This window comes from Syngnathus leptorhynchus, chromosome 9 (assembly GCF_054491065.1).
Source record: "Syngnathus leptorhynchus isolate UIUO chromosome 9, UIUO_Slep, whole genome shotgun sequence".
NCBI classification, from domain to species: domain Eukaryota; kingdom Metazoa; phylum Chordata; class Actinopteri; order Syngnathiformes; family Syngnathidae; genus Syngnathus; species Syngnathus leptorhynchus.
Window position 1 is genome coordinate 12,528,516 of NC_141203.1, and position 23,916 is coordinate 12,552,431.

Genomic DNA, 23,916 nt, shown 5'->3' on the forward strand with positions numbered 1-23,916 from the left:
GATTAAAGGCTAAAAATAACTCTGCTCTGACCACTTGAGTGACAAACTTTTCCAACTTGAAAAGCTCAACAGGCCGCGAGGCTCATGTGAACGCTCGTCACCGTGTTCAATGCGAAGGTCCGTGTGGCGTGCGAAGCGTTGACGTGTGCGAGGCGAGTGACGGCTGATGAGCTGGTCTCCTGTCACTCCGCAGCCACTGACCACTCGTGTATCAGACCCGCCTGAGGGTTATGGTGCCGCTCGTCACGTGTCTCTACCCGGTTAGCCTCCGGCGTCATCGGACGAATGTCCAACCCAAGAAATGATTCCCCCCCAAAATTAGCAATGTCAAGAGTCAAATGTAATGATAACAATAGCAAATTAATTCTTGATACACAATACTCTAGTACAAAAAAGTTTTATTTAGTAACAGTTTTTGTAAACATTTGAGGTAAATAAACATTTACATCAACTTTACAAAAGGATCATTCACACACACACACACACACGCGCGCACACGTGAACACGCACAAACTGACATTCTACTTTTGTCGTCATAAAATGAATAACTTTTTGTTTTTTTCAAATTTCTTTAAAACTCTGCCTCTGCTGTGAGCAGATGTTAAGACATTTTTGAAAAAGATTTTATGTTCCTTAGAGGACGCTCTCTCTCGTTCTAGCAATGTTAGATTTTGTTTCCTACATGTGCAAATCAACTACTCAAATGTAAACTGGAAGGGGGAAAAAAATGCAAAATACTGTCAGAATGTTTTTCTTACTTTTGCCATGTCAAAATAAGAAATTGCATCTTTTTGCTAAAAAGGCCCTGAAGATAGCCATTTGGTGAAAGTGTTTGAATGACATCTTTGGTTTTTGTTGCACTTTGTGAGTGAAGCCAACTTAGCATTTCACTTAGAAAATGACAAGTCTGTCAACACTATGTTTCATTTGGTGTCAAGTGCCATGTTAGCAGTTTGAGACTCCCTCAGGGCCAGCCCATTGCTCTGTTCAGGGGCCGTCTGCTGCAGTGCATTGTGGGTACCGATTTAAAACCGGGCACCCACAGGAGTCTATTCAGTGCAGCTAGAAGAAGAAAACAAAACAAAACTAGATCTTCCCCGAAAAAGTCCTCAGCTTGGCGTCAGAGCTGGCTTTTCCCAGGTCGTCACTGTCTCGGAGCGTTTAGAAAGTAGTATCACAAGTGAAACAGCAGCGGTGCGCAAAGGGGTCGGGGGGGGGGGGGGGACCGAGGTGTAACGTTTAACACCTGAAACTTAGTTGGTGTGAAAGCTCACTAACTTGTCAACGCTTCACTGGGCTCTGCGTAAAAGGCACAGGCTCAAAGTCGAACTTAGTAGTATCAAAGCCACACGAATGTCCCTCCTAGGTGGGTTACGTGCGAAACGGAAACCTTTTTGCTATCATTTTGCCGTCAGGAAGTGTGGCGGGGGGCTCATACCGCCAAGTCGTCGGCTCTGGCCCGGACGCTGCTACTCTTGCTGGCCCTACTTAATCGCCGAGGGTCCGGTGTGGCCGTCACGGGGGGCTTGTGCATCTCCACCGTGGTGGTAGTGGCAAAGTGGCACTTATCAGATTCGTTGATCTCGGAGCCCGGGTTGCTGCGGGTACTCGGGGTGGCACTGTGGGCAGCGTCCACCACGGGTGGCTGGTTGGATGATGATGAAGAAGAGGAGGAGGAAGAAGTGAGGGTGGGGGACGTTGCTTTCAACTCCCTCGTTTGCTGCTCCGTGGCCAGGTTGACCCAGTTCTGCTGGGCGGCCAACCGGTGGTTGTTGTTGTTGCTGATGTAGTAGTGGGCGACGGGCGCCTGTTGACGGAGGGCCTCCTCCTGCTGCAAGTTGTCCATCTTAAATTCCGGCCGGGGCAGGAAGGCCCCGCTCCCGGCCGTCACGTCCGTGTACTTGCCCCCGGTCCCGGGGGTCGAGGACTGCGGCTCGCGGGCGTCTGTACGGGCGGAGCGTCGCGCGGACTCTTGCTCCTGCGTGATAGTGTTGGTCATGCCCTGCTTGAGCTTCTTCCAACCCAGGTGGTAGATCTCCAGCAGGTTGAGGAAAAGCGAAACGCAAGCCACCACCAGCATGAAGATGATGAAGATGGTCTTCTCCGTGGGCCGCGAGATGAAGCAGTCCACCTTGTTGGGACAGGGCCAGCGGGCGCACTTGTACAAGGGCTGCAGCTGGAACCCGTACAAGAAATACTGGCCCAGGATGAAGCCCACCTCAAAGAGAGTCTTGAAGATGATGTTGAAGACGTAGGTGCGCAGCAGAGCTCCCCGGATGCGGATTTTGCCGTGCTCGTCCCGGATGGGGGGCTTGGCCTTTTTGCTTCGACGCGCCCCACTGCTATCGCCACTCCTGTACAGCAGCTCCTTCTCCTCCTGGAAGCAGAGGGACAGATCTTCACACCTCATCTCGTAAGCGTTAAACATGTGGATTTTTGTCCCAAAGTCTTCAAATTGGCAACCCAATTAAAGTTCCCCTCACCTCTTCCTGGAATCTGTTGACTTTTTGCAGTTCGTCCTCCTTTTCCTTGCGCTTCTCCTCCATGCGCACAATGTGCAGCACGTGTCCCAGGTAGATGAGCGTGGGTGTGGACACAAAGATGATCTGCAGGACCCAGAAGCGAATGTGCGAGATGGGGAAGGCCTGATCGTAGCACACGTTCTCGCAACCGGGTTGCTGCGTGTTGCAGGTGAAGTCGGACTGCTCGTCCCCCCACACCTCCTCGGCGGCGGCGCCCAGCACCAAGATCCGGAAGATGAACAAAACTGTCAGCCACACCTTGCCGATCACCGTCGAGTGCTCCTGGGCGTTCTCCAACAGACGCCCCAGAAAACTCCAGTCACCCATGCTTCAAGACTGCCAGCCTGTGGACAACGTCGGGTCTGGAAGAGGGGCGGACCACATGCAGCGCTCTGGTAAAATAACATCCTCAAATTTCATTTGTTGGAATTGGAAACATGCAAACTTTTTCAATATTACAAAACATGCACGGTGGGCCAATTTCAGCACTCCCAAATTGTGTGCCCTGCCATTGGCTGGCGACCAGTTCAGGGTGCCCACGACACTCGTGAGGAGCAGCGCTTTACAAAATGGATGGACAGTTCTCAAAGACGCGACTTACGGTAAACCTCATCAACACATTTCGTCTACTGTACTAAACTGTCCTCTCTCGCTCGCTCGCTCTCTTTCTGTACGGCAGGCAATGCTTGCTCGCCTGCTCACCTGTTCGCTCCAGTGGCCAGCAGGCATGTGCTGAGATCGACATTATCACGCTGCAAAACACACACACACACACACACACACGGGAACAAATAGCGACACCACCCTCCTTTCAACTGGCTACCCACTGTACATGCCTAATACTAATGAAAGAACCCCTATGAAAAAAGCACCAATCAGAAAAGAAATTATACTTGTGATCCAATTGTAGTTTGCATGATCAGATATTTTGAGCACGTTGGGGTGGACTCCATAAAATATATTTACAGAAAGTATTCCAAAATAAGGACAAAACGTGTTTGATCCTAATATGTTATGAAAAAGTTAAGTTGCACCAAAGAAAAATGCCAACTAAATAGTCAAAAATAGTACATTTTTCAAATTGCAAAGCAAACACGTGTTAAAACTAATACAAATGATGACTTGTAAAAAGTAAAAGCAAATTCATCCGAATATTGAAATGATTAAAATGTCAACTCATAACAGAAATGGAGGAAAATGACAGGAAAATACCTTTAATAATTCTTAAAATGTTGAATGTCCCTTACATAGCTTTAAAGATCACCAACAAATCATGAGGGTCTTTTTTTTTTTTTTTTTTTTTCAACAATGTCATCTTTAGTAGCATGTTAATGATAAAATTAAAAGGAGGAAAAACTTACAATAATGTCGCTGTTTTAAAGCTAATAAATCCATGGACTGACGTTCTCGATATTCTCCACACCTGCAAGAAGCACAAATGATGAAAATTAACATGATCCAACCTAAACTAATGTAAATAATAAAATATTTCACGCCATTTCCTTGGCCTGGTCATGCCTTTCCCCTCCAAATTAAATAACTTTAATTAAATCCTGTAAATTTCCAGTGTAGCTCTTAAATTCCCTTAAAAAGGTGGACACGCTCTTTAAAAAGTAGCAAAAATGTAAAGGTAACTAACCCACACACACACAAAAAGTGACAAAGCAGAGGCCACTAGAGCAGGCACCATTGTTGGCTTTGTTTGCACTCGGAAGACAAATTAAAATGCCCATAATTCATCTTGAAATATCGTGATCATCATCTCAGTGTTTCTTGTGTGTCAATCAAATAAGCATAGATGTGCTCATACCTTGACACAGCAGAAAGGACGCTCTTTAAAGTGCACGGCAAAAGCTCACATCCTTTGGGGGTGCCCCTGGGGCAGAAGTCCCAGTCCCCCCCTCTCGCCCCCCGCGGAGTAAAAAAAAAAAAATCAGCACGCCCTCTTCCATCTATGTGTGGCCCTGCCCGTACTTGGGTGTGACCTCCTCTGGGTGCCCAGGAACCAAAAAAATAAAGAAGAGAACCAAACTTGTTTTGTTACATGGTGTGTTCAGGGGTCAGCCGGCTGTCGCCACTTATGCCTTGCCTGCACTACCAGTCAATACGTGCCTGAGTGAAGCTGCCCCACGCCCACCACCACCACCACCACCACCACCCTGTGCACAGCCCCTGACCCCCCCACCAACTTAAAAAAGTTCAAAAGGCGTCATGAAAATAAGTCGTTTGCACACAGATGACATCAGTGGAAAATATGCAAACACAGAATGATGCATGAAACACAAATGAATAAGTCATATATTTTGAAATGTAATGTTGAAACTGTCAGACTAATACATATAACAACATGGCAGCTTTACATTAACATTAAAGGGGAAAACAATTTTAAAAAATAATCTCTCAGGTAGGAAATGGTCAAATAGAGCAACAATATTCAAAAATGACATTCAATCTATCGAATGTAATTGTCTATAAAAGTTCAAGTTAAGCGCGTTACGTCATCACGTTACATAATTCGTGTAATTAGTGATCACACCCTTCCAATCAGCAAAGTTTTTTTTTTTTCCCTCGGTGGGGGCAAGGGGGGTTTATTTTGGGAGCAGGGAGGACAAAGACAAGGTTCGTCTTGTTATTGAGGGGGGAGGGAGGTTGCCAAGTTGGATGGCTACGATTAGCGCGCCGCCAGCTGCTAGAATAAGACAAGCGTTGAAAGTTGATACAACGCAACACACAAGTAACACAAACCTTAAAGATGTTGCTGGCATTACCAAGCAATTTAACGTCGACAAAAACAATTGAAATGCTTGGGGTCATTTTACTTGGTTTTATTTAGACAAGTGTACGCAAAACTTTTGAAATTCTACAGTGCCTAAAACGGCCACTGGAGGGCAGTATCGCAAAACCTTTGAAATTCTACAGTGCCTAAAACGGCCACTGGAGGGCAGTGTCGCTCTTCATTGACATCTTTCCTCGCCTGCCCCGTTACATGGCGTCTTCAGAGGGTGAGTAGATTGACCTTATTTTAGATGTATATTACTTCATTTAATTTCCTTTTTATGTGACTTAAAACGTGTCTCATCTGGCTGATGTTTTTGACTGTCACGTTTTGCCCCAGGAACAGACAAATACAAGCTTTAATGTTAGTCTTGGTCCTATTTATTTCATTTTAAGCTACTAGTTAGCATTAAAATTAGACATGGTCAATCACACTTGGATTACATATCACAAAAATACAGCAAAAAACAAGTTTAAAGTGAGTAAGAAAGCAACACAGTGTCAAAAAACAAACTAGATGTCAGTGTAGCGACTCGGTGAAAATGAAGGAAAACACTCAGCTGCGACAAAATAAACATCAATGTCACACTGGAGTTAATAAATAAATTATAAAACAAGCCAAAAGTCACATGACACTCAGTCACTTTTCCAGTTATTGGGTTTTCTTTTCAAGCAAATATCTTTGGAACTCACTTTTAACTAAATTAAATAAAATGCATGTACAAAACAGGTGTTCAATGACCCAAAACGATTGTTAGACAATGTGGTTAAAAGTATTAGGACACATTTGTTTGTTCTGGGCAGAAAACGAGGAGATTTCAAACGCTTCCCTGAGGAACATCATTCAGTTGTTCCTTTGGGCCATTGCCATAGATACAATACGATTCTGCATTTTGGTGGTTCTCGGACCTGGCGGCTCAACCTGTTACATACTTTGTCAAAAATGTCAGTGTATTGTAAAATGTTGCATTTCCTTTGGATATCCCTTTTGTGACAATATATCGTTTTTTTTTTAGGTTATATTTCGTGGTTAACTGTTGCATACTACTATTGCTTAATACAGCGACATTTCTTTTCAGGACCGGGAACAAAGTGTTTTGGGAAACAGGAGTTATTTTTATATCCAACTGCTTTCAGAGCTTAAATCGCGAAAAGCTTGCAAAGTGAAATGATTAATCTGAGACCAATTGATCCATCTAGGATCCGGATCGTTCCCGTTCTGGAAGCATCTTAGGCCAGACGTAGGCTCACGTTAGGAGCAGCCACGACCCTTCTGGTGTGGCGTTGTGTTCCGGCGGTCCCCTTAGCACACAGTCTTTCGTATGGAGGAGTCCGAGGTGGGGGTAGAGAGCAGCAGCTCGTTCTTCTTGTTCTGCAAGGCGGTGTTGTCCCGCGTCACCGATTCCTTGTGGTTGTACGACAAACGACTGTTTCGACGGCGGCCGGAGCAGCGCATCAGCGCCTTGCCCACCAGGTAGCCCAGCTCGGCCACGTTCAGCACCATGCAGATGCTGGAGGAGGCCACCATGAAGATAGTGAAGATGGTCTTCTCGGTGGGCCGCGAGATGAAACAGTCCACTTTATTGGGGCAGGGCCACTGCTCGCATTTGACCAGCCGCGGCATCCGGAAGCCGTCGTAGACAAAGTAGAGCGCGTACATGAAGCCGCCCTCGAAGACCAGGCGAAAGAAGAGGCTGCAGGTGTACGTCCACCAAAGGGTGCCGGTGATGGGAAGCCGGCGTCGCTTGAGCGTCTCCAGGTCCACGTCGCTGGGCTTCTCGGTGCCGTTGGAAGCCAGTATGGAGCGCTTGTCGCCACGCTTGCGGTAGGTTACGTGCATGGCCACCAGCAACGCCGGCGTAGACACAAAGATGAGCTGGAGGCACCACAAGCGGATGTGCGACACGGGAAAGAAGTAGTCGTAGCACACGTTCTTGCAGCCGGGCTGCTGCGTGTTGCACGTGAAGTCGGACTGCTCGTCGCCCCACACGCTCTCGGCGGCCAGCACCAGGATGGTGATGCGGAAGATGAAGAGCACCGACAGCCAGATCTTGCCCAGGCTGGTGGAGTGCTTGTTGACGCCGCCCAGCTGGGCGTACAGGGCACCCCACGACATGATGGCCTGTAGGGGCACCAAGACAGCCTTGAGAAACTCTCGCTTTGGAAATTTGGAGACATTTTGTCCAAGAAAATAAAATTGGATTGTTTTGAGAATCAACCTCCTGAACACAGTTTTACTTTGGAGTATGAATCTTGCTAAACATGTCCGTCATGGCCCACAAAAAAGTTTGCTAGGAAGTTATGCCTAAAAAGACTTGTTAGGCCCAAACTATAAAACTGAATTATTATTAAAAATCGGATTGTTTCACACTGTAAAATGAAACTTGGTAGACAAATGACCCACAAAAAGAAAACCGTACCCTAAAATGATTTTTTTTTTTTTAAGTAGATATTTGAGGCCAAAATTCTAAAAACAATGATAAGTTCATTGAGTTCACAAAAATAAGACAGATTCATTCTACAAATTGCCACTTGGCAGTGCCGTCAAACCGCCAGAACAATCAAGTGAGTTGCGCAAGAAATTAAATAATACAGTAAATTGTTAGAAATTTAAAAAAAAAGAAAGAAAAACGTGAATAATGTCATGGCATATCTGATGAGCAGATGTCAGATGCATAACTGTTATCTCACCTGTCTGTGCAGAAAGAGTCCAGTAAAAAGAAATTAATCTTCCATAAAAAGTTGTCCTTTGATTCAATGTGTGTTATAAACAAGTCAAAGTAAATGAAAAGATAATGCTTGCGCAAGTAAGAGATGTGCTGCCGGGATGAGCAACTTTAAGCAAAGGCGCACGAAACTTCTCATGCTCATCAATGTGCATAGGGGAGGGGTGGAGCTACGTACACATACGCACACACAATATTTGCAGAGCTTTCATTCTTCTTCTCTGTACTAAGTTAAATACTACAACAGGGTCGTGTTTTAAAACAGTCAAAAGGCTGGGAAAAAAAACCCCACAGTTCTTTGAAGTTAGATTTTCCTAAATGAAAGTTGAATGAAATCAATCATTCCCAGGAATGTAGTTTTGTCTTTGTTTCTACATTGTTATTGATGTTACATTACATGAGCTTTTTGGAAGGCTACATTTTGCTCATCCAAACATACCTCTAAATTGCCTTTCCTGTTTCCCAAAAAAGTATGTTCATTTCAAAAACTGTAAAAGTGTGTGAATGGAACGGACGCATGAGGTCACAGCAAATAAGTGCGAGACTCATGACCTGGCATTCAGGAAGCAATTTGATCAGCTACTACCACTGTGTGACGGACTCACCCGCCTTGAAATCAATTAAACAATCAATTGCAGATGTCCAGTCAGTAAAACACAATGTGTCAATAAATGGACCTTTAAATAAGGGCCTGAAAACCACATAGATGTGTAAGAACAGTACCACACAAGGAAACCATCGGACAATGTTTATGCCACAAAACAGACAGCTATTCCTGACTGTTGGTTTAAATCAGGAAAAAAAAAGTACTGCAAGGAGTGAAATAAATTCCAGTGGCATGTTGAGGTAGTGCCGATCCTTGTCTTCAGTGGTCTTTCTTGAGGCGGGCCAGGCCCATAAGGAGCTGGTCTCGCCGCTCCCGCCGGGCCGACAGATGCCGCTCGTCATTGGGGATCAGCTGGCACATCTCCTAAAACAGAAAGAATTCAAAAACATGGACATTCAAATTGTCGTTTGAAAATGCAAACGTTAGTCGCTATAAAATATTCTGTGCCTGACTTACTAGTCACCAGCCAATATGAGGTCTTTCAAAATGGGCAAAAAATCAACTGTGAAACACTTCTTTTTGTGTTGCTGTCTCTGATTTATACTGCCCCCTAGTGGCCAAAACACGCACGCTAAGAGGTGAAATATCGTGAGTTCTATTTTAAATAGAATTACAAGAGCTACGATACGAGTTTTGAAAACAAGCTGATCTTTCTGGATACATACTTTAACAACATTTTGGGCATCTTCAGCAAAGAAGTCCGGCACGGGCCCAAAGGAACTCGCAACTCGTCGGACGCCGTCACCGTAACGCCTCATGTAGTCTGCCAGACCTGTGGAAGGGGAGAGGATCAGAGAAGGACTACAAACATGGCGGAGCAACGCTTGAAATGATGAGGTCAGCACATACTGGTCATGAAATGGTATTCAGAGATGTTTGTGTGTGACCTTGACAGAAACGCGTGTTCGGTTTCAAACTTGTCTTTTTGCCCAAAACATGTCAATTTGCTTTGGTTTCTAGAAATGACGACTGAAAAAAATGGAACTCCGCTCGCATGAAACGACAATTAGGATAACGTAAACCAGAAAACTCTCTTTCACATGCTTCCTTCGAGTCACGGCCATTATTGATCACTCTTTAATCATTTCCTCGTGACAAAGGCATTTTGTTGGGTGAATGATTAATGCCACGCTCCAATAAATCTGTTGACCATTAACACACCAGGAAATATGACATTCAATGACCTGAAGCTTAATATTCCAGTTAGGACGAACGTCTCCTTGGAGAGCGGAAAATGATTAGACGCGACATCGTAAAGATTTGTTCTTTTGTTATTGATCGAGACAAAGGCGCCACCCTCTGAGCCGTAAAACCAAGTTGGAATGTGGAAGAGTGAGTCGTAACAGTCGAGTTGACTCGTTGATTCAGATTTTCTCGGTGGGTGCTTCTGTTTAGGTTAGCAACAGAATTAATCGTACCCGTGCCGTGTGATTGTGTCGGAAATCCACATTCTTGTCTTTGCCTTCTGATTGTGGAACTATTTGAGGAGTTTTACAAGGTTGTCTGCTCGGGACGCCATGTGAGTTTTGGATGACTGGTGTGAGGTGGTCGAGGGGGGGGTCGGCCATCAAAAGACACCTTTGTCGGGGCCCCAAAGTGTTCCCGCTCGCAGGCCCAGCGACTGTGTGGCTTTCACACCTACAGCTGACATTCTCCATCTACCTGCCGTTTCACTCTGGGCAAAGCCGCATAGCGTGTAACGTATGCAGCGACGTGTTATATGTTATCATTTGACGCTTAGTAGACGGGTCATTCGGTACGGCTGCAGCGTCATGTGACCGCCAGTCCGCAAGAGCGTCAAAAAAGTAACGCTTTCGGGTTTGACTTGCCCATCCGACGATTTATTTTTTTTGTCATCTCGTGACGGTGAACTCATCGTAAAAGATCAATTGTATAAAAATAAGTCAATGGGTGCAGGTTGACCTTCAGGTGCGTTGAGGTGAATGGTTTCCATGGGCCCGATGAAGGCGTAGCGCATTCCCAGTCCCTCTGACATCACCAGGTCGATGTCCTGGACGGAGATGATGCCATCCTGAGGAAGGAGATGGACAACTAAGTCTTGTGCACCACACCAATGTACACAATGTTGAAAATACTGATGTCAAGATGATGATCCAGGGTGGTGGGATGAGGGTTTAGGACAGGGGTCACCAAGGACCACACAAGTAGCCAGAGGGCCTATTCTAAAAACTAAAATAGCCATTTAAAGGACATTGTGATTTTCTAGGAATGTTGTCGTCATGAGACAAGGATTTACAGAAAGAGTGTTGAAATCATTAATGCCATCTGTGTGTTCAGGGTGAATCAAGTCAAGAGCGTTTGAGGGTTTCAAGAGCGGCCATGCAAGGATGAAGCGGCGTCCGGTGTGCGGATCAGTTCAGGTGAGCTTGTCACGATGTAGGAAATCAAAGCTGAGAGCAAATCGGGTCGACGGGGTGGGGTAGGGGGGGAGCGCGAGGGTCGGCGGGGGGGCCTCACAGGCCGCTCTTTGTTCCAGTCTACGGTTCAACAACGAGCCTGTTATCTTAGCTAAGTGGCCAGGTGGGCGGAACCTTTTCCTCCACAATGATCACCATCCGCTTTCTCAGCTGCTCTGCTTTCCAACTCTGGCTTTGACTCAAGGACCCCTTCTCTCTCTCTCCGTGTAATCGGATGGGCATAGGGTCGCTCTCACTGGGGGGGGGCTCTGTTGTGTAACAAGGACACACATTTGATCTTTTCGTTTTGGGTTACTTGTTCCTTAGTGACGGCCACATCAAAACGCTGCCGGTGCCCAAAAAAACACTTTCAAAATATTTGCACTTGCCACCAGTGAGGCCAAATGACATGAAGTCTGCCACGCATATTCATCAAAATGCTCAAGAGGTCAGCCAGGGGCTCTCTCTCCACTTATATTGCACGCTTGATCATTTTGTTGCATGCATTTTGTCGATTGACACATTGTGCACCTAACACGGTTGTCCCGCGGCAGCCATTCGGTCTTCATCTCGCACACAAATCAGGCAAGCGACTAAACCTCTGTCCTACATTTTGCAAGGGTGACTGCGGCCTAACAATCCAGGTGAACATGTTGGTCCACCCCAACCACCATAACCAAAGAAGACAAGATCATTCCAGTCAGGCAAGTTTGGCCTTTGTTTTAATAATCATGGAAATGAGCCATTTTTTCAACAAGGAGACTTTTAAAAACGAGGAGCTGATGCCGGAGTGCATCCCGGGCAACGTGGTCCACTTTTAACATCAGAGTGGCGTTTTTAACAGCTGCCACTTAATGCAAGCCTGAGGCTTAAGTCCCATAACAGGAGCCTCGCAGGGAACCTGAACTTCCACAGCCCCGTGCGAAGACGCCCCTCACATGCGATCCTACACGGGAATTCCGCAATAGCGTGCAGAGCGGACGCCATCCTCACGCCGGCTGGATCAAAAAGAAATGTGCGCTAAAATGAACCTGTGCAAAATTCCAGTTCAGGAACACAACAATATTGGAGCCAGTTTAAGGTCAGGTGAGAGGTTCGGACCGCCATTCCTCGAGCGCTGGCTTCACTTCTTGGAAGTGAGGCCATCGTGACCCGGGAGTCAGGAGCTATTGGACGATGAATTATTCACACCGTGCTATTGGCTGGCAACACTTCATTAAAAAAAAAAAAAAAAAATGTGATCAATTTCCAAGTGAATTGTGTGCCATTGATCAATTTAATGATACATCCACCTCAATTATTTAAAAAAAAAAACAACCCATCAGCATTAGTATTATGTACGTGGTATCGTGGACGCCGCTACCAGTCTCTGGAGTGTGTTCTTTTCACGCTCGTTAAGATCTTAAAGGACCGAAAAGCGTACTTGACTCAACAAAACACTTTACGCAAAAAAATCCACTTGAGGGAAACAAACAAGATTGCAACTCCAGTGTTCAGAAAGTTAACAACTGTCATCCACTTTCAGATTCATTTTCATTTCGTTTCACTTATGCGCTTCTTTTCCTGACATGTGATTGAAAGAAACGTCAAAACTTTTTCCAGACTTGTTCTTCCACGCACCCGTAACAAACGTGGAGAACAAATGTCCCTTCACGCATGTCTTGCTTTTGAATACTGGAGAGAATCCTTTGTGATGTCTCACGAGGAACCATTTTGCGATGCATGTGGGACTTTCTTTTTTTTTTGATAAAGTAGGCCGCCCTGACCTTTCGTTCTGTATTTTGGTGGTTGTCAGGCACCATGAAGTGTCAAGAGAGCAACATGTGTGAAATGCATTACTGTCATGGAATGTGTTGAAATGAAGGCCAGTGTCATCGGCCGCTAAAGCTGACGTCTCCTCGCTGACAACATGCTTCCTACTTGCGGTCTCTGTTACAAAAACTTTCAACAACTGGGAAAAAGATTACACTCTTGAGCCTCGTCATTTATTGGGATTGGGCACGCACACATTCATGCAGGAGTGCTTCTTCACTCGCAAGTGCATCATGAGGACCACATTTCTCTCCCGTACATTCAATCAAAAGCTTTAAGATGACTCAATGGCACCCCCTTGCGAATTTAACTGTCATTACAGGACCCACTCATCCGTTCCATTGAGCCATTTTAACAATCCATTTATTGTTATTAATTTGTTAATGCATCATCCATGTATAAATTAATAAATTCTTCACCCGGACTAGATGTTTTTCTAAATCCAGCTAAGAATTTACCAGACTGACCTGTACAAGCCTCCAAGACTCCACAATGATGGCAGCCTGGACTCTGTTGAGGGCAAAGCCATCAATTTCTTTCCGCAGGCGGACGGGCACCTGACCCACCTGATTGCAAAACAACAAGTGAGTATGATATGCTGTCACAAGAAATTTTAAAAAATGCTTTTCCCATTTTTTTTAACTCTTTTTACCTCGGTCAGCATGGCGTGGGTTTTGTCCACCGTGGCTGCCAACGTGTCCGGGTGAGGTACCAACTCCACAAGTTTGACGTAGTAGGGCGGGTTGACCTTGTCGCATTGAATTAGGAGGTAAATACTGTGTATCAAGGAAAACCTTACGCAATGGGTCTTAAACTGGAGAAATGCTAATTGTTATTTTGTTGGTCTGGCGCTACGAACCGGATGAGAGACGAGGCAGCGGCTTCGGTTTTGCACCGACGAGAAGACGGAGCTGGGCACCAAATAGGAAGTGGAGCTGCTCAGGATCACGTCTTCGCCCACCAGACGCTCCAAGTCCCGGAAGAGGTTCTGCTTCACCTCCAGATTCTCAAACACGCACTCCTAGGGAAAACAAAACCAAAACATCTCTAACCTGTCAGAAAATATTGGTTTTTAAATTTAAAGCTGATTTTTCCAAATATTTTATTTTAGTTCAACGCAAAAGTAATTCTGAGAATTTGAGCAATATTAAATTAAACAAGGTAGGTTATCGTAATTGTTATTGATTCATTTGGTAACTGAGTAGTTGCAGCTCGAGTCTGTCTCGTGAACAAGCCTGTGGTCGGCACACGGCTCGAAGGACAGTTTATGAATAAGTAACTAGTAGATGATGGGCAAATACCTGCACAAAAAAGGCCCCCTGCAGAGCCTGCTGCAAGTCGTCATGACTGCTGAGCAAGGCCAACTGCTGTGCGGCGCTCAGCTGCCCTCTCAGCATTCCCACTTCCTGTAGCTCCATCATCTGCTTCCTGTCAAGTTGAACCCACCAGTCACCACTAGTACAGCCACGTTGTTTTTCCCCACAAAGTAACATAACGGCCCATCACGTGAGGCCAGCCTGCCGCTGTGTGTTTTTGCACAGGCTGTGTGTTTTGTTAATGTTCCACTCCTGTTTTTCCAGCACCTTTGGTAAACTAACTCATCCCACCAGCAGCAGAGAGGAGAATGTACTTCAGTAGAAGCAGTGGTTGCAAGCAACAAAGTACAAGATCTTTGTATCTGTCGTTGGGTAGGTGGCTCATTGTTTTAACTTTTGCTCCCTACATTTGGGTTGGAAACAGAAATTGTGACGAAAGCATTGTATCGCCTGGGGGGAAAAAAAAAAACACCAGCCTCTGGCATCCATTAATTATTCATCTATTCAGACTAACAAATAGAAGCTGTATTTTCCCCCAGTTGTTAAAAGTTGAAATTTACTTTTAATTTTCACACAAGTGCCTGTACCACTAAAGGGGGGAAAAGACTGGTTAAAATACTGATTCATCCTCTGCACTTAAGAGGGGGGAAAACAAAACCCCTAAAAAAAAAAAACCACGAAATTAAAACATTGTAGACTTCTTTTCATCATATGCTAGGATAGATTGGATTATGTTGTTAATAAGGAAGATTTTACAGTGTTGTATATGTATAGATTGTCACTGAGTTAAAGTTTCGCGAGACGTATATTGCATAGGTTGGCAAAACCGTGCAATGTATTTTGCTTACTAACTTAATCTCAGTCAGAGCGATGGCTGCCTGTCCCGGTTGGTTGTCGTAGATTTTCACACTGTAGCCTCCACTCGCGAACACCATTGCCCACGACCGACCGATCAGTCCACTGTAACATACACATAAACAATCTACACTCAAATTGGATCCAAGTTATGCGACCAAAAATAAGTTCATGCATAGGACCACCATTGTGCACTACAGAAAGATGAAGTTTCACTTACCTGCCAATGATGGTAATTGTCTTCATGTCTGAAGCGCTTGTTTATTTAATGTTTTTAAAGAGATGTGCAGGACTCCTTGTGAAATCTATCACTCCGCCCACTCTGATGTCACGTTGTACACATGTCTGCTATGGCAAATCAAAAGGCTCAAAACACCACTTTTTAGAACAAAATAAATCATTTCAAACCACAAGAAGAATTACTTTCAAATTTTCAACATTAATTGACACTTAACGATGAAGCACAAACCTATCACTCTTCCGACCAATAAGCGTGAAGCTAGGCAATGATTGGCTCGGTGATGTTTACTGCGAAAGTGACCAATTGGGTCAAACCAAAGTGTCCCATCCACAGCGCATGTAAACCCGGGAGCATTGACAGCAAAATGCTGTTAAGTATATTCGTATTTTACACACTGACTTTATAAGTATTTTCACGCATACGTTTTTTAATTTTACTTTAAGACTGAAAATAATCCTTAAAAAGTCTGGCGTGGTCTTGCCACTCACGCTTGTATCATAGCAACAACGCCAAATGAAGCTCGACCAATGAGCGTGAAGGTTTGAGCTGATTGACGCTCGAAGGACAAATCATGTCTCGTAAAACAAAAATTAGCCCCACTCGTGCCCCGTTGAACTCTGGGATAGACAACAAACCCCCTTTTGTCAATTAGATTTAATTTTCCCCATACCGTCTAGCATTTCAAACTTTTGGAGGCCAAAATGGAAAATGTGCATCTGGCGGGCGAAGAAGACGATATTTATTCGGGATACAACGACTACAACCCAACATTTGACACTGAGGTTGGAGCCATGACGTAGCCTGTTAGCTTGTAGGCTAGTTAGCTAAAGAATTGAATCCCCGAAAATGTAAATTCATTTTAATAACGATGACTTTAACCATTAAAGGAGCTGGATAATGACGCGGGCTTCCAAGAGGCGGTTAGAACCAGTCATGGAAGACGACCCCCGGTGAGTACAATACTGTAAACGACATTGTTTGTGCCATTATTATGCAAAAGTGCCACTTCACACAGTTCAACGTAAGTTGAGCGGGAAAAGGCCATCTCAATATGTATGTTTTATCTACGTGTAAGTTTTTTTCTACGGTCAGCCTACTCACGAAGCTCTTTTACTGTCTTCTGCTGTGCAGATGACGGCTAAAGTTCCTGGTACTGCCACAGGAGGGCGCCCTTTACCTTCAACCTTTGGGGTAAGTAGACCTGAAGACATTTGAGTGATCATGATTTTAACGAGTGTTTTAAAGTATGAAACTAAGCAGTCACATAAATCATTGCCAATATCTGAAAATCCCTGTTGACTTGAAATCAAGAAATCTGAGGTGTTTTGAATATCTCCTAGAAAGTCCTGTTTTTATTGCTATTTCTGTCATTATCCCGATGATATCGTATGATGTCATTTTTGTTTTGAAGGCTCGGATGGCCATGACCTCCTCAATCGGTCGACCCATGACTGGAACTGTGCTGGTAGTTTTCACTTTATTTACTGATACATTTTTTACAGCAAATATTCTTATGGAATCAACAACTACATTAAAAAAAATTGTACACGTCTTTCAGGATGGAGCATCTCGGCCCATGTCAGCGGTCAGAGCAGCTGGTTTCACCTCATCACAAACACGTGGTGAGTTTATTTAGTGAATATTGTCTAATATTGACCAATAACTTTGTATTGATACAGAAAAAAATGATTTCTGTATTCCATTTTCATGCTCAGGGTCAGCTTTTGACCCGCTTGGCCAATCTAGAGGCTCTGCGCCCGCACTGGAGGAAAAGAAAGAGGATTTGTGAGTCGAACGTTTAACTGTTATTAAAAACAACCTACGTGCGATTTGTTTTTTGTTGTTATTGTTTTCTTAGGCCCGAGGAGAAAATTAAACTCTTGGAGAAGAAAGTGAATGAATTGATCACTGAGAGCTGCATGGCCCAAAGCATGGGCAACTCGCAACTGGTCAGGATACCCTTTCATTAAAAAATAAATAAATGTCGCATTCATTCGGCCGAGCTCTTAGTTATCATCGTGTGTGTTTTACAGGCTCTTGAGAAGGCCAAAGAGGCCGAGAGGAAGGAGCGAGTTTTAGTGAGACAGAGGGAGCAGTCTGACAGTGCAGAACAAATCAACATCGATCTCACCTACGCTGTGAGTGTCGCTACTTGATGCCAATAATTTCAATGCTACACATTTCCTACTTTATTCATGCCCTAACGTGCTTTAGCTCAAGTGTCCTCCAAGTGCATATTTTCAAATTGGGCAAGTTAGTGTCAGCAAAGAGATGTGAACATGTTGACATCTTTGTTGTCAGGTTCTGCTCAACCTGGCTAACCAGTATGAAAACAATGACATGTACCCAGAAGCCCTGAGCAGCTACCAAGTCATTGTCAAGAACAAGATGTTCGCTAACGCAGGTGAGCCGAATTTTATGGTTTCTATCATTGTTAGAATTGTGGACCAATATGTCTGCTTGAGATCAAAATGGCTGACTTCCTGTTAAATTCCAAGAGAGACTTTGTAGGCTAGCCGTACCTAACTCTTTTCACGTTCTCGTTTTGCCTCTGTTGCGCGCTCAGGGCGTCTGAAAGTGAACATGGCCAACATCTGGGTGAAGCAGAAGAACTACCCCAAGGCCATCAAGCTGTACCGCATGGCGCTGGACCACATCTCGGATGACTACAAAGAGATGAGGATCAAGATCATGCAGAACATCGGCACCGTCTTCGTGCTGCTGGGCCAGTACTCGGACGCCGTGGCGTCCTTCGAGCATATCATGAGCAAGAGCGCCAACGTCAGGACCGCCTACAACCTGGTCCTCTGCTACTACGCCATCCGCGACGCCGACGGCATGAGGAACGCCTTCCACAAGCTCCTCGCCGTCCCCCTCCGCGTGCAGCACGAAGACAAGTACATCGCAGCTACGGTGAGGGAAACACTATGCATGTGTGTGTGTGTTTGATTGCCCACCAATGAGTCCTAATTGTTGTCGCTAAATACCCCAAAAAGATTTAATTCGCTGTGTTCATTTCTGTCCTGCCTTTCAGGATGACATCAGCTCTAACATGTTGATGGAGGCCATCAAGAATGACAAGCTACACCAAATGGAGAGAGACCTGTAAGAAAAGCAAGCGGCACATTGATTAAGCGGGTTGGTATTTATGAATCACACATTGATCGTCCGGCACAGGAAAGCTCGTGCTGAGAAGTACGTGATGACGGCCGCCAAGCTCATCGCTCCGGCCATCGAGTCCTCCTTTGCCGCTGGATTTGACTGGTTTGTCTTGTGTCTATTTACTTCAAGCCAAAATGTTCAATTACGTTTATTTTGTGGCTTGCATAAAGATGATTGCATCAAGTTCAGCGTTAGACTAGTAAACTTTCCTGTTAATGTGGAGGTGTGTGGAGATGGTGAAGAGCTCTCAGTACGTGGAGCTGGCCAACGACTTGGAGATCAACAAAGCCATCACCTACCTCAGGCAGAAGGACTTCAACCAGGTGAGAGGGAAAAACAGCAAGTTGGCCACTCCTGTGCCGTGTGAGGCAATCCATGTTTGTCTCCCTGGTTTTGCTTCTGTTTTCATCTTTGCAACAGCTTCCTGCTCATTCTCACTGACTCCATTCTTTCTGTCTTTTGGCCCCCTGCTCCTCCCCACGCTCATCTGCATGCCTAAGGCCGAGGTACGTGTGCCTTCTGCTTCCTTCATTGCACTTGGATTCTGTCGTTTTGCCCGAATGTAATGCTGACTACGAAATATGTACAATTCACGTCAAAACGAGCTTGACTTTTTGCACCCTGACATCTTTTGGCTGCGTTCAACAGGCAGTGGCCATACTAAAGACGTTTGAGAAGAAGGACAGCAGAGTGAAAAGCGCTGCCTCCACCAACCTGTCTGCTCTCTTCTTTTTGGTACGTCTGTTTTGTTTTTTTAGACTTGTCAGAGGAGTTTTTCAATATTGAGGAAAAATAAATCTGCGTGGGGTTACGTTGCAGGAGAAAGACTACGAACAGGCCGAGCGCTACGCCGACCTGGCCATGATTGCTGACCGCTACAACCCCGGCGCTCTGGTCAACAAAGGCAACACGGAGTTTGTCAAGCAGGACTACGCCAAGGCGGCAGAGTTCTTCAAAGAGGCGCTGAGGAACGACTCCTCCTGCACCGAGGCCCTCCGGAACCTGGGTAACCTCCGAAAAGGAACACCTCCTTGTTCCTCTGCAAAGAGCAGAGCAAAATGCATTTTTTGTCTCTTTTCACAAGGTCTCACATACAAGAAGCTGAATCGTCTGGAGGACGCGCTGGACTGCTTCTTGAAGCTTCACGCCATCCTCAGGGACAGCGCCGAGGTCATGTATCAGCTGGCTGACACGTATCCTCCAGCGCAGGAAAAAAAAAAAAAGCATTGGCATCTTTTTTTTTTAGACATTAACACATTACAGACAAACATCGCCTTGGTTTTGGTTCGTGTGGGCTTTTTTTTTTGTTTCCTCTTTAACTGCATCAGCTACGAGCTCCTGGAGGACCCCCACCAGGCGGTGGAGTGGCTGATGCAGGTGATAAGCGTGGTCCCCAACGACCCCAAGGCTCTGGCTAAGCTGGGCGATCTACACGACCTGGAAGGAGACAAGTCGCAGGCCTTGCATTACTACTGCGAGGTACTGACGGCATCTTCATTATGCTGACGACCAAGATGATGATGTCACTTCTTTGGCAGTCCTTCAGGCTGTTCCCCTGCAACATGGAGGTGATCGAGTGGCTGGCGGCCTACTACGTGCAGACGCAGCTCTACGAGAAGGCCATTCACTACTTTGACCGAGCTATCCTTGTGCAGTGAGTCAACAAGGCGGCGGGACGTACGCCTGCCTCCGTTCCGCACAATTTCAACGTTGTTGTGTTCCTCAGGCCGACCGAAGTGAGGTGGCAACTCATGGTGGCCAGCTGCTACAGGAGAAGTGGTGAGGGCTGCCCGCCTTGTCATCATCATTTACTCATTTTGTCCCTAAAGCTGTTGCGTGTATTCAATGACGTTCGAATAACACCTTTGTTGTTGTTTTTGTTTCCAGGAAATTACCAGAGAGCTCTGGACACATACAAAGAAATCCATCGCAAGTTCCCTGAAAACGTGGAATGTAATTCAACATCCTGCTATTTTCAAACATGGCTGCTACTCAATATGGAGAAGAACGACCTGTATGCGTGTGTGTCCAGGTCTGCGCTTCCTGCTGAGGCTGAGTCAGGACATGGGCCTGCTGCAGGAGGTCGACGACTACACCAGCAAGCTGAAGAAAGCCGAGAAGATGAAAGAGCTCAGAGAGCAGGTATTTAAAACGGAGGGCAAGAGTCAGCGAAGCGCGTCTCTTGAGCCGTTATAGACAAAATATTAGATACAAGAATGTTATCTATATATCATACTGTACCCGTTCCCGCCCTTCCTGATTCAAAACACATGTCCTTCTTTTGTGTGTCTGATGGCCAAGTAAGACGTTCAGTGCGGCTCCACAATGGAGATCAGGAACATCTGGCTGTTTCTTTTTCGTCATTCTTTGGAGAGCAGAAGTTTCATGACACTAAACATCCAACAGGCTCCTCCTTAAAACATTTCCCAAGACATGTCCCTTGGCTAACGCAAGTTGCTCAGGTTAGAAATAATCTAACAATAGGTCTGGGTCTGTCGAGAAAGGCTATGAGGACCAAAGTCCTTTTAAGGACCTCTGCAAGGGTCTCACAGAAGCACACGTTGCAGCCCTGAGCACATGTGCGCAGCCAGCAGCGAGCGGCGGGTACGACTTGAGGGACTGTCAAATCACAACCAGCTGCTCTCCAATGAGCTCACTCAATGGTCTGCACGACAACTGCGGAGGAGCCAGAAAGCTACCTCACCCATCCCCAAATTCCCCTGCGTATCCACCGTTTGAGACCGGTCCAGCAAAGCGTTTGGCATTCAAAACAAATCGAGTGGCCTTCCAACATTGTCAGTAAAGCTTTGAATGAGTGCGCTGCGTTGTGTTCCAAAAGTGTCGTCATGGCTCCAATGACTTATCGTGTTGGCTTGGCCTGATCAATGTGATGAAACTTGATTTTGCAGCTTAACTTTTCGGGCTGCGTGCGCACCGAAGAGAGTTGGGCTTTGTTGAAAACTCAAAATTATATTTTGTCTTTAACCTTGAACGTAACAATTTGGACAATTTAAGCCTTCCATAGATGTAATACTCCAAGCGTTGACGCAAATTTGTCGTCTCTTCTTCCTTCAGAGGGTGAAGTCGGCGCGAGAGGGGAGTGCCCGAGGTCGGAAAGACGGAAGTGGCGGAAGTGCTGGTGAGTCCCGTTTTTTTTTTTTTTTTTTTAAACACTATCCATCTCACAAAGTCAACATCAAGTCAAACCTCCCGACAATGGATGCCATGACGGCTCATCTCGGATTAATACGCCCCATGGCTGACTTTTCCCATGCACCCGAACACACCTTGATCACATGTGAACGCTGCTTTTTTGTTGACTTTCTGGACAGAAATCCAAATGTGAGAAACCTTGAATGTATATGTGAGTTTTCCCTCTTTTCTGCAAAGTCTGCAGCACTTGGAGTAGATATGTGCTAAGAATTCCGTGAGAAGAAAAAAAATGCACTCTTCATTCTCCCTCTTGCCTTTTAAAGTAATTTGACTTTTTACAAAGTTCGCCTCCTGTTTAAGAAGTACGGAAATAACTTTAATAGTACACAGTCTAACTTCCTTATCACCGTTCTCAAGTTTCACTTGAGAAATAGCTTTTTTCTTCTGCCAAGTAGGAGTTCTCATTCTGAGGCTTTGTGTCATCAGTTTGAAACTTTGAGGCCATCAAAAAGTCATAGTTTGCCATGAAAACACTTTATTTGCTCCCGTTGGCCGTAATTCTGCGCACGCATTGCAGACAGCGGCCGCAGCAGCAGCAACGGCAACAAAGGCGAGCGTCTGGGCGCCCAGGTGATGTCACTCCCTGCTTCCGGCGACCCTTACGAGAGCAGCAGCCCCAAACAACTCGGTGAGGAGACGCCACCTATGACCTAAGACCACGTGGCTAATGATAAACTGTCCATGCGTAGATGCCTCCTATGTGGACCCGCTAGGGCCCCCGATGGAGCGACCCAAGACGGGGGCCAAGCTGCGGCCGGATGATGACGACTTTGCTGATGACGACCTTGAAGATGAGTTGCTCCCTGAGTAGCTTTGTCACATATTTTAAATACTCCACTTTCAGCTCATAATCAATAATTAATTGATAAATCTATTATTATAGTTGATGATATAAATAATATAGATTATTTTCTTATTGAAAACAGTTTTATTTATTGGGAGGGGGGGGGCATTTCATTTTTATTTGATTATTTAAGGCATGCAAGGAACCACGGAATAGATTAGCAATATTTCCCAATATTGTGTGCAAAGGCTTATGTTCTAAAACAATTCTTATTGGAACCCACCCAGCACATGGTGTACCCAATGACGTGGTATGTGGGTGTAAAATCGCATGAAATACGATCATCCACAATCACCATAGTGCTTTTAAGTCATTATGTGTGTAGGCACAGTTATTGGCTGGGAGCCGCGCACAACTGCTGCCCCTCCCACTCCACGCGAAATGTTTGTTGAACTAACGGCGCTCTGCTGCGTGGACAGAAGACAGAAGCCCTCATTGAATTCAGAGAGCCAAGTTTAGGCACCGAGGGTGCGATGAGACCATCTGTTCCTACTTAAGTCGTTGGAGTCGAGACACCGCAAAGCTCGTCGTCATGACCCCCGGACTCCGTGTCCTGCTCCTTTCGGCGGTCGCTCTGCTGCTCTTTGCGGTCGCCGCCGCCGCCGCGGGCGGCCGTGTGAAGAAGAAGGCAACTCGGACTCGCTCGTGTCTGGACCTACCGGAGGAGATCCTGGAGCAGATGTTCGGCCGGCTCTCGGTCGGCGTGCTGAGCGCATTCCACCACGCCCTGCAACTGGAGCCCCGAGACAGGGTCAACCTGAGCTGCCCCAACGCCGCCTCCGCGCGTTCGTGGTCGGCGGAGAGCAAGAGCAAACTCCCGGTCAACCTGCTCAGCGTGTCTCCCTGGGCCTACAGGTGACTATTGCTACACTTGTTATCTTAATATTATGTACGTGTGATGATGTGTGACTGTTGCTTTCAATGTGCGATAACTTTTGAGGATCTCGTATGACCCGAGCCGATACCCCCGTCACATTCCGGAAGCGTACTGCCTGTGTAAAGGTTGCTTGACCGGACCTCAGCGTCAGGAGAGCCGGCACTATCGGAGCACTCCTGTCTACGCGCCCTCCGTGATCCTCAGGAGGTCTGGTTCTTGCGTCGGAGGCCGTCACTCGTACTCTGAGGTGTACGTGTCCATCGCGGTGGGATGCACCTGCGTCCCCCTGCTGGAGAAGGACCGGGCCCTCCAGAACGCCACCCGAACTCTGGACTCTTTGAAGACGGCAAAGACCAAAGCTGCACGCTCATGGGGATGAAGATAAGTCATCTTCTACTTGTTACATTAGGTAGATTTTATGTAAATAATCAAATGTTCTGTATGTCTTAACAAAGGAGCCAATTAAATGAGTCAGTTTCTAAAGATTTGTCCATTCTGAATTCATGAACTCAATAATTTATTAAGAAGGTTTTAAGCTGTAGTTTTGGT

At 45.8% G+C, this 23,916-nt stretch overlaps 6 protein-coding genes across 8 annotated transcripts in view; 3 read left to right on the forward strand and 3 right to left on the reverse strand.

Moving 5' to 3' along the window:
* zmym2 (zinc finger, MYM-type 2) overlaps positions 1 to 9,466 on the forward strand; it is a 24,748-nt gene extending 15,282 nt beyond the window's left edge. The window contains exon 28 of the transcript XR_015067244.1: positions 9,322 to 9,466. The gene's annotated coding sequence lies outside the window, so the exon portion shown is untranslated. The remainder of the gene's footprint in view (positions 1 to 9,321) is intronic.
* On the reverse strand, positions 1,269 to 2,849 carry gja3 (gap junction protein, alpha 3). 2 transcript variants are annotated; one of them, XM_085919975.1, is made up of 2 exons: positions 2,505 to 2,849; positions 1,269 to 2,410 (listed from the first exon to the last, which is right to left on the reverse strand). In XM_085919975.1, the coding sequence occupies exons 1-2, from the start codon at positions 2,847 to 2,849 to the stop codon at positions 1,433 to 1,435; spliced, it is 1,323 nt and encodes a 440-aa protein (XP_085776101.1). In that variant the 3' UTR covers positions 1,269 to 1,432. The 2 variants fall into 2 exon arrangements, with proteins under 2 accessions (XP_085776101.1, XP_085776100.1); XM_085919974.1 differs by having other exon boundaries at positions 1,269 to 2,377; positions 2,484 to 2,849.
* gjb8 (gap junction protein beta 8) lies at positions 5,656 to 7,669 on the reverse strand. Its single transcript, XM_085919979.1, has one exon. It carries the CDS (start codon positions 7,411 to 7,413, stop codon positions 6,601 to 6,603), a length of 813 nt encoding a protein of 270 aa, XP_085776105.1. The 5' UTR covers positions 7,414 to 7,669; the 3' UTR covers positions 5,656 to 6,600.
* cryl1 (crystallin, lambda 1) lies at positions 8,757 to 15,792 on the reverse strand. 2 transcript variants are annotated; one of them, XM_085919976.1, is made up of 10 exons: positions 15,500 to 15,792; positions 15,251 to 15,375; positions 15,028 to 15,135; positions 14,161 to 14,287; positions 13,719 to 13,880; positions 13,512 to 13,607; positions 13,327 to 13,425; positions 10,554 to 10,662; positions 9,296 to 9,402; positions 8,757 to 8,993 (listed from the first exon to the last, which is right to left on the reverse strand). In XM_085919976.1, exons 2-10 carry the CDS (start codon positions 15,274 to 15,276, stop codon positions 8,889 to 8,891), a joined length of 939 nt encoding a protein of 312 aa, XP_085776102.1. In that variant the 5' UTR covers positions 15,277 to 15,375; positions 15,500 to 15,792; the 3' UTR covers positions 8,757 to 8,888. The 2 variants fall into 2 exon arrangements, with proteins under 2 accessions (XP_085776102.1, XP_085776103.1); XM_085919977.1 differs by having other exon boundaries at positions 15,251 to 15,792.
* ift88 (intraflagellar transport 88 homolog) lies at positions 13,831 to 22,484 on the forward strand. The gene is made up of 26 exons (XM_085919973.1): positions 13,831 to 13,844; positions 14,440 to 14,547; positions 15,949 to 16,053; positions 16,159 to 16,221; positions 16,403 to 16,462; positions 16,683 to 16,736; positions 16,830 to 16,893; positions 16,987 to 17,056; positions 17,130 to 17,220; positions 17,305 to 17,409; positions 17,573 to 17,675; positions 17,838 to 18,184; positions 18,306 to 18,376; positions 18,449 to 18,535; positions 18,657 to 18,756; positions 19,082 to 19,168; positions 19,253 to 19,439; positions 19,518 to 19,626; positions 19,762 to 19,912; positions 19,972 to 20,087; positions 20,160 to 20,212; positions 20,321 to 20,386; positions 20,466 to 20,575; positions 21,509 to 21,572; positions 22,164 to 22,274; positions 22,336 to 22,484. Exons 3-26 carry the CDS (start codon positions 15,973 to 15,975, stop codon positions 22,455 to 22,457), a joined length of 2,472 nt encoding a protein of 823 aa, XP_085776099.1. The 5' UTR covers positions 13,831 to 13,844; positions 14,440 to 14,547; positions 15,949 to 15,972; the 3' UTR covers positions 22,458 to 22,484.
* A 528-nt stretch (positions 22,485 to 23,012) lies between these two features.
* On the forward strand, positions 23,013 to 23,832 carry il17d (interleukin 17d). The gene is made up of 2 exons (XM_085919981.1): positions 23,013 to 23,345; positions 23,431 to 23,832. Exons 1-2 carry the CDS (start codon positions 23,023 to 23,025, stop codon positions 23,744 to 23,746), a joined length of 639 nt encoding a protein of 212 aa, XP_085776107.1. The 5' UTR covers positions 23,013 to 23,022; the 3' UTR covers positions 23,747 to 23,832.
* Positions 23,833 to 23,916: the final 84 nt, after the last annotated feature.

Excerpts from the sequence above, each read along its gene's own strand:
- gja3 (XM_085919975.1), bottom strand. The coding sequence starts at position 2,849 with ATGGGTGACTGGAGTTTTCTGGGGCGTCTGTTGGAGAACGCCCAGGAG. Across the intron at positions 2,411-2,504 it reads AGGAGGACGAACTGCAAAAA|ATGAGGTGTGAAGATCTGTC; the intron begins GTCAACAGATTC and ends AACGCTTACGAG.
- gjb8 (XM_085919979.1), bottom strand. The coding sequence starts at position 7,413 with ATGTCGTGGGGTGCCCTGTACGCCCAGCTGGGCGGCGTCAACAAGCAC.
- cryl1 (XM_085919976.1), bottom strand. The coding sequence starts at position 15,276 with ATGAAGACAATTACCATCATTGGCAG. Across the intron at positions 9,403-10,553 it reads TCACCTCAACGCACCTGAAG|GTCTGGCAGACTACATGAGG; the intron begins GTCAACCTGCAC and ends CCCCTTCCACAG. Across the intron at positions 8,994-9,295 it reads ATGCCCAAAATGTTGTTAAA|GAGATGTGCCAGCTGATCCC; the intron begins GTATGTATCCAG and ends TTTCTGTTTTAG.
- ift88 (XM_085919973.1), top strand. The coding sequence starts at position 15,973 with ATGGAAAATGTGCATCTGGCGGGCGAAGAAGACGATATTTATTCGGGA. Across the intron at positions 18,185-18,305 it reads ACAAGTACATCGCAGCTACG|GATGACATCAGCTCTAACAT; the intron begins GTGAGGGAAACA and ends CCTGCCTTTCAG. Across the intron at positions 19,913-19,971 it reads CCTTGCATTACTACTGCGAG|TCCTTCAGGCTGTTCCCCTG; the intron begins GTACTGACGGCA and ends CTTCTTTGGCAG.
- il17d (XM_085919981.1), top strand. The coding sequence starts at position 23,023 with ATGACCCCCGGACTCCGTGTCCTGCTCCTTTCGGCGGTCGCTCTGCTG. Across the intron at positions 23,346-23,430 it reads GTGTCTCCCTGGGCCTACAG|GATCTCGTATGACCCGAGCC; the intron begins GTGACTATTGCT and ends ATAACTTTTGAG.